This window comes from Macadamia integrifolia, chromosome 12 (genome assembly GCF_013358625.1).
Source record: "Macadamia integrifolia cultivar HAES 741 chromosome 12, SCU_Mint_v3, whole genome shotgun sequence".
NCBI classification, from domain to species: domain Eukaryota; kingdom Viridiplantae; phylum Streptophyta; class Magnoliopsida; order Proteales; family Proteaceae; genus Macadamia; species Macadamia integrifolia.
Genome location: NC_056568.1, coordinates 6,850,235 through 6,869,522, shown reverse-complemented (window position 1 = coordinate 6,869,522; position 19,288 = coordinate 6,850,235). Strand labels below are relative to the sequence as shown.

General features: G+C 38.0%; 1 protein-coding gene and 1 pseudogene across 1 annotated transcript; both read right to left on the bottom strand.

Annotated features, from left to right (window-relative positions):
- Positions 1-745: 745 nt before the first annotated feature.
- LOC122057980 lies at positions 746-13,996 on the bottom strand (annotated as a pseudogene).
- A 2,017-nt stretch (positions 13,997-16,013) lies between these two features.
- LOC122057625 (probable LRR receptor-like serine/threonine-protein kinase At1g67720) lies at positions 16,014-18,107 on the bottom strand. The gene is made up of 2 exons (XM_042619797.1): positions 16,868-18,107; positions 16,014-16,567 (listed from the first exon to the last, which is right to left on the bottom strand). The coding sequence occupies exons 1-2, from the start codon at positions 17,114-17,116 to the stop codon at positions 16,232-16,234; spliced, it is 585 nt and encodes a 194-aa protein (XP_042475731.1). The 5' UTR covers positions 17,117-18,107; the 3' UTR covers positions 16,014-16,231.
- Positions 18,108-19,288: the final 1,181 nt, after the last annotated feature.

Below are 19,288 nucleotides of genomic sequence, written 5' to 3'. Positions count from 1 at the left end.
AGCAACTTGAATTTCATAAATAAGATTCAATGCTAAGTTAATCTGTCTTTGTCTGTTGATTTTAATATCAGAAGTATCTTAAATCATTTATACAAAATCTTAATTTTAAATAATTAAAAGAGGGGGAGAGAATCAACTTATGGATTACGTAGCTATCGTAATTATTATTATTATTATTTTTTTTTTTTTTTTAGAACAACCTTAAAATATAAATATATATATATATATGGCAATAATGCCTTTTAAGAAGATCAATATATTGCCAATGCGCCTAAGAGTTGATGGAATTGTGTAACACATTTCTTAGCAAACTAAAGAGTTGTAAAACATTTGGTTTTGGCCAAGTTTTCCTAAGGCCCATTCACCGTGGCCCATCGTGATCATATATAATAGGGAGGAGCCAGACTTGTTTTGATCAACTCTAATCAGGCTTCCTCACTTTAGGAACTTGCACCGTGGTCAATCCGTTTAAGTAATTAGTCTTCATATGCTAGCTAATGTTTCATTTATCTCTAACCAAACTATAATCTGGCTGCAATATTATAGGGCTTAGTAAATGGACTCAAAGTGGACTATAAACGGACTATATAATCGATAGAGGGGATGACAGAGATTAAAGTACTCATACATCATCTTAGATCTCACTATAGAAGATATCTTCGGAGATGCAATAGAACTACCAAACGGATACATATACACGCCACCATCAACAAGACTAATACGCTCTCGACCTTCCGATTCACTCTTAGTCTTCATGAGACTCTGGGCTAGAACTAGTGGTTTCCCACTCGCCAACATTTTGGTACTTGTACATCCAGGCACACGTTAGGTAATACCCGAAGTTGACCACTCCTATCACCACCAACATCCAGAATACGTAATCCATTCTCCCTTTGTTGATATTATCCGGCAACCAACCGGTGACCCTCCTTACCAAATCGATCACCGCCGTGCTCGGATAAAAGCTGAACCCGATGAACAATGCAATCATAGCGGTTGCCGTTCCGGTAGCGACACCGGAAATTCTTGATTGTATAAAGACACCTGTCCTGGGAATTGTAAGGCTTCGCCGACGCCGACGCCGACGCCGACGATAACCAGCGGCAGTGCCAACCATAATGCTGATATCGGGACGATGGTTGGTCCGGTCTGGTTTTTGAGTTGGTGGGACCAGACGACATGGAGACGCCTCGACTCCACGAGGGCAGACCCAGCCATGCCCACGATGTTGATGACGTGCACAACCCCTATTCGTTGGAGTAGGGTCAGTGGAAGACCAGTCAGCTTGTCCCACGCGGAGGGGAGAAAACGATCGATAACGGGGATGAAGATGGCGGAGGATAGGAGAGCGAAGACGTAGTAGGAGCCAGCAGGGATTTGGAAGTGGGACCCAAGGTGGCGGTCCATTGTAAGGGCTTGGAGGACTGCGAGGCTGACCTGGATTCCAATCGTGATGCCCAAGAAGATGTTGCTGGACCAGAGAGGGAAGATTCGAAGTAGGGTTTTTAGATCTGTGACTTCCTCCACCGTGCATAGTCTCCATGGCTTTGCGATTGAGCCGTCCGATCGAACGTCACCTTCCGTTTTTAGAGCCGCACGGTTCAGACATCTACACCAAAAAAAAAAAAAAATGCATATTAGTAAACTCCACGTATATACTTGTAAGGAATTTTTAATATATATATATATATATATATATTAAAGAAGATCAATGTATTTTATAATTATGTCACAAATTTTTGCTATATTTGCTTATCAAAATATAATTGTTATATTTTATTGTATTATACTATCACCTATGAACTTGAGCAAGTCTTCATGACCATAAACCAGATTTCTTGTGTTTTTAACTCCACTCGGGTGACTCGGTGAAGTTAAAACCTGATTTTCCAGCTATGATACAAATAAGATTTTTATATCAAATTTTACCCAAATGCATGTGCCCTAGAACGGCCATTTTCTTCTCATAAATTTTCCAACTATTATCAATATGAGCAATGAAAAAGGTACGAAAATTTTTAAAATAAAATTAATATCTATAAAATATTTTGACCGAAATTCTTTACCATAAAAATTATACATTTGCTATTATTTTAGCAACCATGCTTGGCGTATGCTATTACGCCCTTAACCATGGCGGCCTCCTTTATGTAGGTTTTGTTCCATCGTGTATATAGACAATGTAACTCTGTGACAAATGATTTTTTTTGTATATTCGGGAACTTGAATGAGAACAATGGTAAGAGGCAACTACATGGTGGGTCACTAAGACTATCATTTAAATGGTCATTCAAATTTGACTACTGGCTAATAGAAGCTTGTTCTGTTCTACCTATTCTATTCGATAGTTATGTTGAGTTGGGTAAGCATTCCTGGAATGCATTCTAGTCCAATAAGGGCAACTCGTAATGCATTTTAAGAATATATACCAAACATATCCTTAGTTTGTGAGACTAATCCACATGGTATCAATCAAGCAAACTTATGTTATCTCCAAAAATTAAGAAACATGCTCATAATTCCGAGACAAAATCTACTTTAACATATAAATTTTAGAAAACTTGTATGAATATGTGAAGATATTTTATTAATTTAAAAATTAAGATATGAAATAATGGAGTGAGCAATATATAAATTATATTTGAATTCTAACAGTTGTTATACTTGATTATTGGCCTCCAATGAGAAGGAATTTCAAAATAATTTCTCCTGCATTAGCTATATGGGCATAGTTTTAAAAATCGGATTGGTGAATCGAATCATTATCAATCGAAAACATGGCTCTAAAAAATGGAATGGAATGGTCAGTATCAATTGTACCATGATCGATCTTGATCCTAACCTTTTCGATCTTATTCCACATGTATGGTCTAAGAGTAAAAAAATAAAATAAAATAAAATAATAACTAAACTTTTTTTTTTTTTAATAAGGTAGATCTATCCGATATAATTCGATCCAGACCATTCCTAAATGGTATCATAATGGTTTTAGCCTTATCCTATCATATGATCATTCCCATGTTTTATAACTTTGATCAAAAGCGATCCCAAATTTGAACCTATTCAATACGATCCGCTGGTACGATTTCAATACCTATTACATATGGCATGACTCATGAGGCATCTCTATCGTTACAAAACAAGAAAAAACCTATTAAGCATTCTCAATCAACTGATGAGATATTGAGAATGACTAAGCCTTACCTCTCAATCAATATTGGTAGTTATACTATGAAACTGACATTAGATAAGATAGGTACTGTAGAAATGATTAAGAGAAGATGGGCAGATATAATTAAATGGATTTTCCCTCCATCAAGTGCTACTCAGAGACTTGACTGTATAACACAACCCCATAAGGATATGTTAGTGATTCTAAGTCCTAAAATCATTTGAATGGCCTACAGTGTATAGAATACAAGAATAAATAATGGAAAGAAATCGATCACATATCCGTTGAGCGTAAATGAAGTCCCTAAATTAAGGTTGATACTTGCACTACAAACTATGATGAAGAACCATGCAATATAGGTCCTTCTACTGAGATCTTCTGCAACCTCTTACTCTGGGATCTTCTCTCTGTCTCTACACTAGCTCTGTGAGAAAGCAGTGCTCCCAAAATATTATTATGAGTGTAACGGTTACAGGGACCATCAGTATTCTATATATAATAGAATCCCTAAACCCTATTCCATTCCCATAATAGAATAGGCCTAGAAGTTTCCTAATTAGAATGGTCCTTATTCTCTTGGGCTTAATGGGTCAATCAGTATTAGTTAAGCCCACATAAGAATCCTAACAATCTCCCACTTGGGCTACACTGATATTGATGTCTTCCCATTGATATCTGACCAAATAATCCTAAGATTGAATACCACTCAAAACAAACTTTGATCCAATCAATAATCTATATTGTTGAACAACAGTAGAAAATACACCTCAATATACAACATATAACTATCTAATGTTACAAACAACAGAAAATTATCAATTCAAATCTCCTGGTAACACAGATATAAGGAATTATATCATAACTATGATCACATAAGATATATCCTTCCTTATAGGTCCGTTCCTGATCTAAAGATCAGCCTACCTTGAAAACCTCACAGGTAGAGAACTTTGATATTAATCAATACTTAGGAATCGCCCTTTTCTTGTATTAATATCTCACTTTGGCATACAGCCTATGGTTAACAACTACCTCCATGGATTTAGGCTAAATACCATCATAAATCACGAAACTTGGCTAAACACCGCCATTAACTGTGACATGTCAAAGTAAACCACAATAATCATACAATAATATGATGAGAGAGAATATAAATGAACACTATACTGGAAAGTAAACATTCTCAATATAGATTGTGCTCATAATGTATGATCTAACAAAATAATGCTTATTACAAAACCACTATGGATAAGTAAACTCCCACTAAACAAGCATATCAAAAGATTCCATCACACCCATGTTAGAAACATGAGTCTTAAAATTTTTCACTGGAAGAGCTTTGGTCAGAGGATCAGCAACCATCTCTTCAGTAATAATATGCTCAACAACGATCTCCCCAGTGTTGATCTTCTCACAAACCAGAAGATATTTAATCTCAATGTGTTTGGATCTGCTAGATCTCTTGTTATTCTTTGCAAAGAAAACAGCAGAAATATTATCACACCACAAATGCAAAGGCTTAGATATGGAATCTACAACCTTCAGTTCAGATATGAAATTCCTCAGCCACATTGCCTACTTGATAACCTCATAAAGTGCCACAAACTCAGCTTGCATAGTGGATGAAGCTAAAATAGTTTGTTTGGCACTCTTCCAAGAAATAGCTACTCCTCCCAATACAAAAATATATCCAGAGGTAGAATTTCTATCATCAGTACACCCATTGAAGTCCGAGTCAGAATACCCCACAACTTCAAATTTCTCTGATTTACTGAACACTAGCTTGAAGTCCTTTTTCTACTGTAGATAACGCATAACCTTTTTAGCTATAGTCCAATGAGCCAGACCAGCATCAGATTGAAACCTGACAAGTACACTGATTGCAAAGGCAATGTCAGAGCAAGCACAAACTTGTGCATACATCAAACTTCCAACAGCAAAGGCATAAGGCTTGTCATTCATTGAGCTCCTCTCAATATCATTCTTTGGACATTGTTGCTTGTTTAACTTGTCTCCTTTACTGATGGGTACTTCACCACCAGAACATTTAGACATGTTAAACCTCTTTAAAACTCTATCAAGATATGCCCGTTGTGATAGCCTAAGTAACCCCCGTGGCCTATCACGACTAATCTCGATTCCAAGCACATAACTAGCTTCACCCATGTCCTTCATTTCAAAGTTTTCTGAAAGAAAACCCTTGGTCTCCATCAATAAGGTTTTGTTTCTGCTAGCCAACAGAATGTCATCCACATGAAGCACAAGAAAGATGAAACTATTCCCACTGAGTTTCAGATATATGCACTGGTCGATTGGATTCTCTACAAAAACAAAAGAAGTAACAACTCGATCAAATTTCAAGTACCATTGTTGAGATGCTTGCTTTAACCCACAAAGAGACTTTTTCAACATACAAACAAAGTCCTCTTTACCCTTTTCCTCAAAACCTTCTGGTTGCCTCATGTACACCTGCTCTGGCAGCTCTCCATTCAAAAAGGCTATTTTCACATCCATCTGATGTAACTCTAGGTCAAAATGGGCAACAATGGCCATGATAATTTTGAATGAGTTCTTTAATGAGATAGGTGAGAAGGTTTCCTTGTAATCTATCCCCTCTCGCTGAATAAAACCCTTTGCCATGAGTCTAGCTTTGTAGTGTTCTACTCTACCTTGAGAATCTGTTTTGGTTTTGAAAACCCACTTGGATGCAATATCCTTACAATCCTTTGGAATTTACACTAATTCCCATACTCCATTGTTGCTAATGGATAATAATTATTCCTTCATTGCTTCTCCCCATTTGTCTGAATGCTTATGATTAACTGCTTGAAGAAAAGTAACAGGGTCTTCTTCTTGTCCTATGTCAAACTCACACTCATTCAAATAAAAAACATAATCAGAGTGCAGAGAAGGTTTGCGCACTCTAGTAGACCTCCTTACAGGTCAGGTGGTAGACTGCCAATATTAATGGTATCAGGAGGTGATGGTGGGTTTGCAATAGCAATATCTATCCCAACTTATAAATCATATTCAATTGGAGTTTGAGTGACTATATTATCAGACAGGATGGGATTGAGATCAAGAAGTGAATTTCTCAACTCAACAGGTGCTATCTCAAGGGTGTCATACTCTCCTTCTTCAAAAGAGAAATTACGAGGTGTTCTAGATTCTTCATTGCATTTAACAAATCTAGCATGAGTGGTCTCTACAATTTTATGTCCTAGGCCAGGACAATAGAATCTATACCCTTTAGACCTCTCTGGGTATCCCACAAAATAATAATTTGTAGTCCTTGAGTCAAAAACTTTTTCTTGACGATTAAAGACTTTGGCTTCTGCCTGACATCCCCACACTCGCAAGTGTCTAAGGATAGGTATTCTACCACTCCAAAGTTCATAGGGAGTCTTATTGACAGACTTACTTGGCATCTATTGAGAAGATAAACAGTAGTTTTGAGTGCCTCTCCCCATAAGGATTTTGGTAATGTGGTATTGCTCACTATAGAAAGGACCATGTCTTTCAGAGTACGATTTCTTCTTTTCGCTACTCCATTCTGTTGAGGCGTTCCAGGTATAGAATATTGAAGAGCTATCCCATGTTCTTGCAAGAATTTTGCAAAAGGACCAAGCAACTGCTCAAAAGCACCACTTCTCCTATAGTATTCTCCACCCCTATCGGATCTGACCACTGTGATCTTCTTGGAGTGAAAAAGTTCAACTTTAGCTTTAAAAATCTTGAAAACATCTAGAGCACTAGATTTCTCACTGATAAGGAAAACACACCCATATCTTGACCAATCATCAATAAAAGTTATGAAATAACGGTGCCCAGTGAGTTTAGGGACAGAAAAAAGCCCACAGATGTCAGTGTGAATGAGGTATAATACTTCAATGCTACGAGTAGCATCCTTTTTCCTGAAAATTGTCATCTTTCTCTTAATGCAATCTATACATGTTTCCATATCCTGAAAATCAATATTTCTCAATATCCCTTCCTTTACCAATCTTTTCATCCTCTTGGTTGAAATATGGCCCAACCTTCTATGCCATAACATAGAGGATTTTTCATCAATCAGAGAGTGTTTCACTCTCACATTCAGAACCCATGAAGATTTATAATTTAATCTATAAAGCCCATCAACAAGAGTACCACTACCAATAAAGACAGAATCATGTAATAAGCAAAAGCCAACTTGATTAAAATTAACAGAATAACCGTTTGAACAAAGTTTAGAAACTAAAATCAAATTCCTCCTCATAGAGGGAACATAAACAGCATCCTTCAAATTAATAAATAAGTCTAAATGAAAAAAATAATCTAATAGTTCCTATGGCTTCCACTTAAACTCTAGCTCTATTACCCACGAACACTGTCACTTCATCCTTGCTTGGCACCCTCCTGCTTAGAAACCCCTACAAGAAATGAGTGACGTGAATAAATGATGCAGGATCTAACCACCATGAATTAATTGGTACATTAATCAAGCAAGATACAAAACATACTAAGGATAGATTCATACTATCATCCTTCTTTTTCTCAAGGTAGGTCTTCCTCTTAAAACAATCCTTCTTTATGTGCCCTTTGGTCTTACACCAAAAACACTCTATGCTACTCATGTCTTTTTGTCCCCCAAATTCTTTGAAATTTTGCTTTCCCTTTTTGTTCTTCCCTCCTTTAATTGGAGTGAATTTTTCTTTCTTAAAGAACTTCTTGATCCCTTTGCTAGGTTCCATAGAAGATGAAGTCTTACCTTGAGTAAGATTGGCACTTTCAACTTTGGTCCTATTAATTGTTCCCTCTTCCTGGGTTACCATAGTGATCAATTCATCAAGACCCCATTTATCCTTCAATGTATTATAAGTAGTCTTAAGAGTCTTGTAGCTCTCAGGTAGAGAGTTCAAAGCAATGGTGACCACGAAGTCATCATCAAAGTTAATACATGTACCTCTGATCTTGTTTCCCAGGGAAACCAGTTCCAGTATATGCTCTCTAGCACTTCCTACTCCATCAAATCTAGCCCCAGTCAATTGGCTCATGAGATCGTGAGCCTGTGATTTCTTAGTGCTATCAAACTTAGCTTTTATTGCAGTCAAATACTCAGAAACAATGTCCTTTTTAGAAACACTATCCTTGATAGACTCAGGCAAAGCACTTTTAATAACAGCCAAGAACTTCCTATTTGTAGTGACCCACTTGTCATAATCCCCTTTCTTAGTTTGGGTACTAGTTGCAGTAGGTTCAGCTAGTTTGGTGGTCCTAGTACACAGGTCTAGGTCCTTGAGAATCATGTAGACCTCTAAGTCTTCCATCCATTTGTTGAAATTATCCCTAGTAAGCTTAGGAATATCAAGTACACCAAAACTAGAAGACATCCTGTTGAATATTTCAATAAAGAATATTCTATTCAACATACAGATATATATGTAAAAGAATAAGCATATAACAAATAGCAAAATTAAACATTACAATGCTCAATTATCAATTACTTCAAGAGTATCAACCGGAACTACATTCCTGACCTTTGGGTTTGAAACAAATTAGTCCACTCAAGTTTCTGCTATTACTGCGAGACTTCTTCTAACTTTTGAAAAGTACCGTCATCTTTGGATGGACAGCATCTTCTAGGTTGAGAAATCCCTATTCTGTTTTTCACTTGCTTTAACTTTTCTTTAATAATGTCACATTTGGGCGAACATTAGCAACCTTGCAACCAACCATTATTCTCTGTCTTTTCAAACAAAGAAGACCTTTGATTTGTATTCTATTACAATAAGGTTGAACTTTACCACTTTGGTGGATTCCATCCAATCTTGCTGCAATAGTCTACAAATTCATTCCGGCAGCTAAAAGTGGGATTGTTTAAGCATGAATAAAAAAAAATATTCATAAACAAAAGCATGAACTATCATTTCCAAGAATAAACAAGTTCATATTCTGATATGCAAGTAATGTATGAGTTGATTTTCTTTTATTTCTTCCAATTAATAGAAAAATTATGAAGAATCATTAAACACCCATACTTGTAACTTATACAAAATAGACTATAAAAGTTGACCAAAACTAGGCTCATAATATATCAAATGAAGAGCACGAAATACTGGACTCAACGTAAAAAACCAGGGTGAAACATTCTTCACCGTTTGCCCGTACGAGCCATTTGAAGTTACAGAAAAAAAAATGGATCAAAATCAATATAGTTTTCCCAAACCAACCGGTTTGGCTAAGTGGTCTAATCCAGTTCGAGCATATTAGTTCCAGGTCAAAAATCCAGGTCAAAAGGTCAACCTTTGACCGAGTCAAGCAGGTTGGTCATAAGTTGACCCACTGCACCTTCGGGTCAACTCGGTAGGGTTTTTGAGTTAACCCGACAGTGACTAGTCGCCTTTTTTTTTAATTAAAAATAATAATAATTCTCTCTCCTCAAGTAGCCAATTTTTGGCATCGCATGTTGGTGCATCCGGAGGTTTTTGGAGACTTGCGGCATATTGTCGCGACCGTCTTCTCGTGCTCTACAACTTTCGTGAAGAAAGTTTTTCCATACGGGACCTTTAAGCTAGAGTAAGACAATGATTTTCATAAATTAGAACCCAAACCCCCTTTTTTCTAAATTATTTATTGATTCTAGCACCATAGTGTAAGCTCTGATACCAATAGTTAGTGATTCTAAATCCTAGAATCATTTGAATGACCTACAGTGTATAGAATACAAGAATGAATAATGGAAAGAAATCGATCACATACTCGTTGAGCGTTAATGAAGTCCTTAAATCAAGGTTGATGCTTGCACCACGAACTATGATGAAGAACCACGCAATATGGGTCCTTCTACTGAGATCTTCTGCAGCCTCTTACTCTGGGATCTTCTCTCTGTCTCTACACTAGTTCTGTGAGAAAGCAGTGCTCCCAAAATATTATTATGAGTATAACGACTGCAAGGACCGTCAGTATTCTATATAGAATAGAATACCTAAACACTATTCCATTCTCACAATAGAATAGGCCTGGAAGTTTCCTAATTAGAATGATCCTTATTCTCTTGGGCCCAATGGGTCAATCAGTATCAGTTAAGCCCACATAAGTCCTAACAAGATATATATGATCGGTCAACTTATTGGCTAGCTCCAATAATGCCCACTTACATCAATAGTGGCTCCAACAATTTCACTGACAATATCTTGTAACCCTAATTACTCACTTAGGCAAAGAACGTTAAAGCAAGAGTTAGGTAAAACTAAGAAGAAACACGAAAGATGGTAGATTTCTAATAAAATCTTTGCTTGAAAGGTAAGTCTGAATGAGTTAAGAAAGCAAAAGAAGCAATAAGGATGGATCCCAGGCATGGTGACAATAACAATACAGACGTCACAAGAGGATTCAAATCCTTTGCGGTGAGTCGTGAATGACAATGAGGATTCAACAATTGGGAGAGTCTTAACATAAATTTCAGCCATTGGACCTCATTGCGACTCATTAACTCCCACAAAGGATTTTTATGCATCTGAACAATATGGACATTGCCATCAAGTACCAAAATAGTTGTGGGGGTGTGGATCCCCACAATGATATCCCTGATGGTATTCCATTATGAATTTGCTTACTCTTCTTTGAGGAGGTAAAGCAAAATCTTTATTTATTATTATTATTTTTTTTTTTTAATTATTGAAGAGGTTAAGCAAATTCAATCACCAAGAATCTCAAGTCAAGACAAATTAAGTATCATTTTATCCTATACTAAAGTTTCCTATGTATATCTTACCAAAAAAAAAAAGTTTCCTCATGTATATAAAAGGTAATCACAACTGTGGAACTGATGGATATCAGAAACTGATAAAGACTTTGGCTGATTTATAGCCAGATTTTGGGATTTAGTAAGTGTAAGTAGGTAAGATAATTGAAAGTATAAATGCGACAACAAAAGGAAGCTTTTCAGTACAAAAGAAGTGAATATTTTTAGGTGAATTATTATTACCACAAGGTTTTTTATTTTTTTTAAATGTTTAAAGGTATTTTATTCACCGCATGAACAGATAATATGTTCATTCTGGCAATTGGATAGAGAGGATTTAATCTAGATTAGTTGCGTGTTAAATGTCAATGTCTAATTTAATCGAATACCTTTTTTGTATTCACATACATCCATGTATGTCCATGTATATGTTTGAGTACTTTAGACATTAAGTGCTCTACTCTTTTTTTTTTTGGGCTAACGACTGGTTTCCAGGCCTTCGGCCTGACTAGTCCCATAGGCCCGTACTGACCCCAGAACCGCATGGACCGGGTCATACCGGGGTTGAATGAGAACCATTCAACTTTCACTGAAAGCAGTGAAAAGCACTAAACACCCCCGTGTGATTGGCCCAATGTGTGCCTAGTGGAAGTCAAACTTATGACGTCTGAGTTTATGGCTCATATCAAGTTCGTTGCTCACCAACTGCGCTACCCCCTTGGGTTTTAAGTGCTCTACTCCGTTCGGCTCTAAAATGAAAATAAACGATTTACATTAAACAACATAAAAATTGATGGTCCCATAAGTTTCTTTTGATTTTTGAAAACATCACCTTCCATTGTTGATTGTGACATGAATAATTACTCATATATATATATATATATATATTAAGTTAGAAACTCCATTTGGTTAAATTCAACCTACAGTTAATTCCTCAGAATTCCAAGTCTTGTTTAATAGATTCTTCAAAGTCATAATTAACTATTTCTACAAGTTAGATTTTTTTTTTTCGAAGAACAAGCTAGTTAGATTATTTATTTTATGTTTGATTTCAAAAACATATTAATAATAATAAAAAAAAATCTACAAAATACTAGATTTGGATCCTCTACACGTGTATGCTACCTATATGGTCAGAAGACGTCAAATGTTCCTTTCACTCCCATGAATACCCCTCTATGGACCTTAAATAATAATAAATGAGACACTTATAGTATTCTAATTGCACAGGAATGTGAACGCACGTATGTGAAGAGGAACTCAACTCGAAATACCATCCTCAAGGCATCAGATGCACTCGTTCAAGGGTATATTCAAACACATCCAAGTTCTCAGATAATCAATATAGATCCATATTTCTATAAATTTAGACTTAACCCGATATCAAGTTAAATAAAATGGAAAACCCATGAATTACCACCAGTGGGTTAAACTCAAAATCTCAATGCATTAGGTGGAGATGGCCTAAAACTGTATTAAGATACATTTAAGATCTCAAATAACTGATATGAGACTATAATTCAATGGAGTAGGATCACCTATTTATACTAGATGTGTTTCATCTACTCACATGTCCCATCTCTATTGCCATTAAGAGTGCATAAAAAAAGACATTTAAGCAAAAATGGCCACCAAAAAAAAAATGAAAGCAAAAATGGCGCATGTGACATGTCATCACCTATCCCTATGTGAAGTACCGTAGACTTATGGGTTGGTTATACAAAGTCTCTAACCCTTCTTGAGTGACTCTAGTAATTAATGGTTCCACTGCAAGTGCACATATGCTCTGCATCATTCACATGTCCTACGAACAAAAGGACGTGTGTTGGATGCAAAGCGCATGTGCAGAATTATGAGTCAAGATTCCCTGCCCATGTGGGAAGGTGTGGATTAAGTTCTCATACAAGAATGGTTTTGTATAGGTTAATTCACATAGATGGAATTCATCACAAAATTATTTATTATGTAGATTTTATTTGTGCAGATCAAGGACTTAATCCGCCCTCGTGCCTCCCCACACGGTGAGGACCAATGAAGTGGAATCTCCTCTAACTTCAAACATCTCAACTAGAATAAAAATGGATACCTGAAGCTTCTGAAGCTTGGAGTGGGAGGTGAAGAAGGCAACTTAGCAACCTCACTTTTGCCATAGTAATAAGAATCATCCAACACTACTAACTTCCACTTCCGAATGGCAGCGACTGGCGACCACAACCCTAGCCAAGCTTACGAAAGGGCTCCCTTCCGGCTTCACACTCCGATAGTACCGTTTCCCCGCCAAGAAAACGGCCAAGCCAACGGCATTAATGGCGGCGCATATCCCAAAACCCCAAACCCACCCATCATTGTCCTCTACGTAAATGAAGGCAAACCTGATGATCGAAGCCAAGTAGAGATTAACGGAAAACCCGTTGAAGAACACCCTCCGATCCTTTGGCCTGTCCAACTGATCTGCACCTATAGTTGCTAACGTGAAACGAGTACCACCCGCCCCTGTGGACATCAACGTTAAAGCACTATATAAAACCCCAAGTTGAAGCCTTGACGGAGATTCTCCCTGTGACGGCCTTAGGGCGTGTAGCGTCTCCGTTAAGAGTTAAGAGAAGTATACCCTGCAAGTGCATGGAGAAGCACACCAGGAGAGATGTAATGGAAGCGAAGAGAATATATAATCATTAACAGTAGTACGTACCAGGAGAGAGAGAATAGAAAAGGTGATGACAGAGAAGCAGCCGAATAAGGAGTCAGCGAGGATGGCACCGGCCACGGGGAAGAGATTAGTGCAACCGCTGATGATGTTGGAGATCTGGACGGCGTCGACGCTCTTCACGTTGAACTCTTTGATCAAATAGACGATCAGATTTGCCAAACCCCACCAGCAGCCAGCATCAGACCCATCAACCCACCTACATATGTACATAGTACATTAAACATGTAGACATATGGTATGGTTTGATACACCTTAGAGAGAGAGTACCTATGATGAAGGGGAAGGTAATCCAACCACCTCTTTTGGGATCGATACTGGTTGTGGTTTGAGTCTCTGCGTGGGAAAGTACTTCGCCATTGAACTGCTGTTGTGAGTTGGTGCCTGCCATGTTTTTCTTCTTGGGCTCCTTTCTTTCTTGATCTGTTTGACACTTAATTGAGAGTCTGAGAATGAATACCCTTTTATAGATGTATAGATTCTTATTGTGGAAAGACCACTAAAACGGAGAAACATTAATTTTGGGGAAAAAAATCGTCTGCAATTCGGATCTGGTACAATTCCGTGAAATACCACTTTCAGGGGGTGACGTGTATTGATACCAATGCAATGGTCCAAATCTGATACAACTAATAAAACCTTAAATCAGTAAAGAGTCATTTAAATCAGATCTGGACCATTGCATTGGTATCAATACACGTGTCACCCCCTAAAAGTGGTATTTCACGGAATTGTACCAGATCGGAATTGCAGACGATTTCAACCCCCTGGTTTTAAGTCTTATGAGCTATCAAGTAGACTATTGACCAGTTGTCTATCTCACCCACCTTCATGAATTTTCTTCAACATCAACTCAGGCTTACAGGAGGTTAAATTTGTAGGAGGCAGATTTCCTTCACCCACGGTCAAGGGATTGAAGGGTTCAATCGGATGGTCAGTATTAGAGATCGAGAAACAATATAGGGGTATTATTGACTTCTTACTATAAGAGGATTAAACTTTTATGATCATTGATGGATGTACTTTCCTTTCACCCACGATGTAGGGAAACTTTCTCCAATTTATATAACAAAAAGTTTGTTTGGCCGAAGACCACGGCCTGTGATCATTTGCACGACACGCCCTTTTACCATATAAAATAGACCTTAAATACTACTCATTTATTGTACATGCCTAAAATTTAATATTTCTAACAAAAAAATGGACTATGTCAGAGAGTGTAGGATTGCACATAGATATAGAGGGGAGTGAAATGATTGTTCGTTGGTGCAGGAGCCATGCTCTCAAACAGTTCTTCACACTAAGAACAGATGTCTTAAAAAACATATCATTCATATAGGGTTCATATTGACGGAAGTGGTCCTTAATCCTCATAGAATGAATTCTCCAACACTAGTCAATGTGAAGGAGAAATGTATATCAACCAAATTCGCATTCGGATGCGTTCGAAAAATATTTCATATCCAACGTTTTTAAAACTTATCTTATTCCATTTTGAAAAAGGCTTACCTAAATCCATTGAGGATAATTCATCCATTGTCTTAGAGTTCATAAACTCCTAGAGAGTTTTAGTACTTTCTCAGAATAATATCCTGATATTCCAGGGTACATTTCAAGCCCATCAAAACTCGGTCCCTTCAATTCCTTTGCCCACCTAAAAGACGATTAGAAGAAATTTCTGAAACCTGGTCGAAAAACCAGATTTGGCTTTCTAGCGAAACCACCAAACCCCACCCCCCCTAACCCCCAAAAAAAATAACCGGGGGGGGGGGGGGGGGGGGGGGGGGGGGGGTGGCCGGGGAGAGGTGTTGGTTAAACCCAGTTAACCTGGTTTTAATCGGTAAAGAAAGGCTGCAAAAAAAGAGAAAAAGAACAAACCAATTGGATCCACCTGGTTTGATCCAGTTTCGGCATTGTATTCTTGAACCATTGGCCGACCGGCCGGCCAGATTGCGGAAACTTTCTAGTGGGACCGTCGTCCATGTTAGTTAATGGGCTCATCAAGAGGAATTGTCAGGATGCTGCATGGTTCTAAAACTCGAATTGAATCAGAAGAGTTCACATGTATAGTTCAAAGATAAAATTGTAATAAAAATTGACAACAAAAAATAAAAGACAGAGGTAAATTTATTCGATACAATCCAAATTGATATCAGAACAATATCCATCCTGACCGATACTGGATGCAGGCACCGCGCTTTCCCCATGAGGGAAGAAGGGGTGTCTGGGATTCCAATGGCTACTTTGCTTCTCTGATTTGGAGGCAGAGAGAGGGGATGCCCCCAACATATTTCTTTCTTCTTATTTTTTCTAAGGTTTCAGACCGCTGGACGGTAGTCGGGGTCGTTGGGACTCACCTGTACTTACTCATCGGTGAATTATAAGATGTTTGTGTTTGGATGGGACTATTAGAGCATTGAAGTATTTCACTATCATACAAAATATTTTTCAGCATAAAATGAAACTAGAGATTTTCAAATATATTTCCATGGGATTTTTCCTCTTCTACATGACACAAATGTGTGAAGAGCATTGGGCTCCTTCTTTACAAACCTGAACTATGGAGGAAAAAGCATAATAAAAATATTAAGAAATTATATATTGGTAGATGGACAAGCAGAGCCTCCTATCGTGCTGATGGATGCCTGATAGACTCGTCCAATGAAATATATGGCTCAGCAACTCCTAGATCAATGGAGCCAATATTGATAGAAGAATGTATAGATCCCCCAGACAAATCAGCGGAGTTACCTTCTCTTCTGACTTCTGCTCCCTTTTCAATCAAGATTGAATCCTGAATTTCCTTCAGCACTTCTGATATCGATGGCCTCATACTCCCGTGGGATTGGACACACATCATTGCTTTCTCAGCAATCTTCCACACTGACTGGATGTCAAATTCATTTTGCAGCGAAGGGTCAATGATTCCCTGAATGTTCCCACTCTCAATGTGTGTTTTTGCCTGCAATGAAAATGGGCTACCTTTCAGGGGCAATCAAGAATAGATACAACTGCCTTACTAGGGGCTAAAATTTTGCTATGAAGTTCAAAGATATGGTTCGGCTGTCCCACTTCTATCTATCAAAACATTGCAAGAAATTATATACAAAGAAAAAATGATAAAAGAATTGACATAATCAGGGCAGATGAATAAGACAATCCACATGCCAGGTCATCCCTGGCATCCCTAGCAATCAGGTCATGTTGTCGCATGTAATGGGTAAGCAAGGCATGTAGATTCGAAAACAAAAGTATAACTGACCCACTGGACAATGTTGCGACAATTAATTCCGAAGCTTTCGTTAGATATCGCTTCTTGACCAGATATCAACTCAAGAAGAATGACACCAAAACTATATACATCACTCTTGTCTGTCAACTGTTGAGAGACATAATACCTGCGTGTCGAGATACAAAAATCAGATATGCTGGAAAGAGAGAATAAAGAACTGACCACTGAACACAATGCTACACAGATAAACATACTAGTCTGTATAAAGATTTTTTTCATTCCCTTTTATGAAAGCAGAAAAATAAATGGAAACAAAAAATAAGAGAGATGTACTCTTTGGCAGGAAGCCAAGGCCCAGTCAAAGAAACAGAAAAAGAAATGGAAAGCAGGAGAGGGATAATATTCTACAACCAGAAATTCAAACAATCCACAAACCCTAATCACATTAGCAGCAGACTTCTCCTTCCAACCATACAATCAAGGCTCAACAGCACAGCCAAACCCAAGGAACTATCATCCACGAGACAACTGTTATAGTGTAGATTTTAAGTGCAAAGGAATGCTACTAGCCAACAGGTTAACTGTTGCATAGAATTTTTAACCATTTGTGCATGCAGCTGGAGCACTTAAGGATTCAGGAGGGAACAAGGATGCATTAATATTTGAAGGTTCAAGGAGTGTTTAGATCACCTACTAGAAAAAAGAAAGCACTTGTATATCATAGGAAATTTATCTACTGGAATAAGCACTCCTTTTCAAACAGATGTTACTTCACCAATTTACTTTATTCACCTCAACAGATATGCATGAATTTTGTGCACACTAGCTTATCCAATCGAAGACTATTAACAATACAATACCTCTATGACAAAAAAAATTTAGAATATCCCTCACCAGATATGAAATGGTTCCCTAGTAAGAAAAATAAGTTCATATCAATATACAGAAACCCAACCTGTTTGTTCAATAGCTTGTGAGTGCCAGGTTGCACCCTAGCCAATCACTGGTTGACCAGTACTGTTTGAAAGTAGGGTATAAGCACACATTTCGATATACAAAGAGCCACTTCTGACACAGTTAAAGCCATGCTAAATTGGTTATTTGTGGCATCTAACAATATAGACTAGCGGTTAGGGGTTCAATACTTGGAACCAATTAAAAGCAAAATTTTACATATATCTTAGTTACCCCATAAACTGTATGTAGACCCATGGCTTGTTTACAGTTCTAGCATCTCAGTTTGATGGTTCAACCAGCCAGGTTAGATGGGCAAGCCAGCAACTTTATTTTTCCCGAGCGAAGGGGTTGGGGTCGCCTAAACCAATACAGTTACCATGTAACAGTCAACCGGTTCAACCAGTTGGGCCGGGCTCAGCCTCAGAACCCTTTTTCTTTCATGACTATAGGCATCAAAAGTGGGATCACAGTTAGAGTTGGTAGTTTGAAGTCTCAAGATTCCAGAGTTGAAGGATAAGGATCTACATTCCCAAGGGTGGCATTGGTTTACATAAAAGATACCTGCAACTAAGTTTCAATTAACCTTTTTTTTCTTGGGCATGTGTCATCATTTATGTATGCATGGTTGGAAGTGTACCTGGCGCTGGATAATAAATAGTGAGAGGGGAAGGGGGGCAGGACTTCATCAAGTGTGTGAGATTTTCACACTATGCAAGTAAAGATATTGGTATCTGTTGATCCAGTTGAGGGAATCATGCTTCTTGTCATTGTTGGTCACCACATTCACACAAAGCAGTAGTAGTGTTGTACACAGCTGGGCAGTACAGATCCACAGAGGATAGTACTCAGACGACAGTGGCATGATGGTGTATAGCAGTCAAGAATAGCAGAGCAACACAAATGTGGCAGGGGCAGAATGTGCAGAGTGACAGGGCAGTATTCAGGCAGTAGCAGACAGTCACCTAGCAGTGTGTACAATGTAGTGGCAGTGAGTTCAGTGCATAAGGTAGTATGACAGTGTGCTGGGTTACATACTGATGATGTGGCATTATGGTGGCTTTGGACATGTCATGCAATGTGACCAGATGCATGTGTGATGTGGGCAAGGCATTATAATGATGACATGCATAGTGAGGTGGCCAAATGTGATCATGCGGCAGTGTATGGTCACTCTAATGACATGGCAGTGTCCAGAGATGTGTCAAAGGTTGTATGAGTGCAATGGATGTGGTAGTGTGGTGCTAGTTGGGGATTTCTGAACAAGCTGTTGGAATATTGGCTTATTTATGTTTGGGGGCATTCCAAACAAGTTGTGGGAATATTGGCCTATTTATGTTTGGACGCAGTTGGTCATTCAAGATGAACTTTTTGGCAGTCGGGGTTTTCAGGAAATATTTATAGTGTGTCATACTCTTTCCAACGTATCGGATTTGTCAAATCCGATGTCGGAAGAAGATACAGCCAATACAAGGTTTAGGGGCACTTTGGTCATTT

Bases quoted from the DNA above. Each gene is read 5' to 3' on its own strand.
- LOC122057625 (XM_042619797.1), bottom strand. From the start codon at position 17,116: ATGAAAAAAATCTTTATACAGACTAGTATGTTTATCTGTGTAGCATTG. The intron at 16,568-16,867 runs GTCAGTTATACT...TTTTCATTGCAG, and splicing joins GTCGCAACATTGTCCAGTGG to GCAAAAACACACATTGAGAG.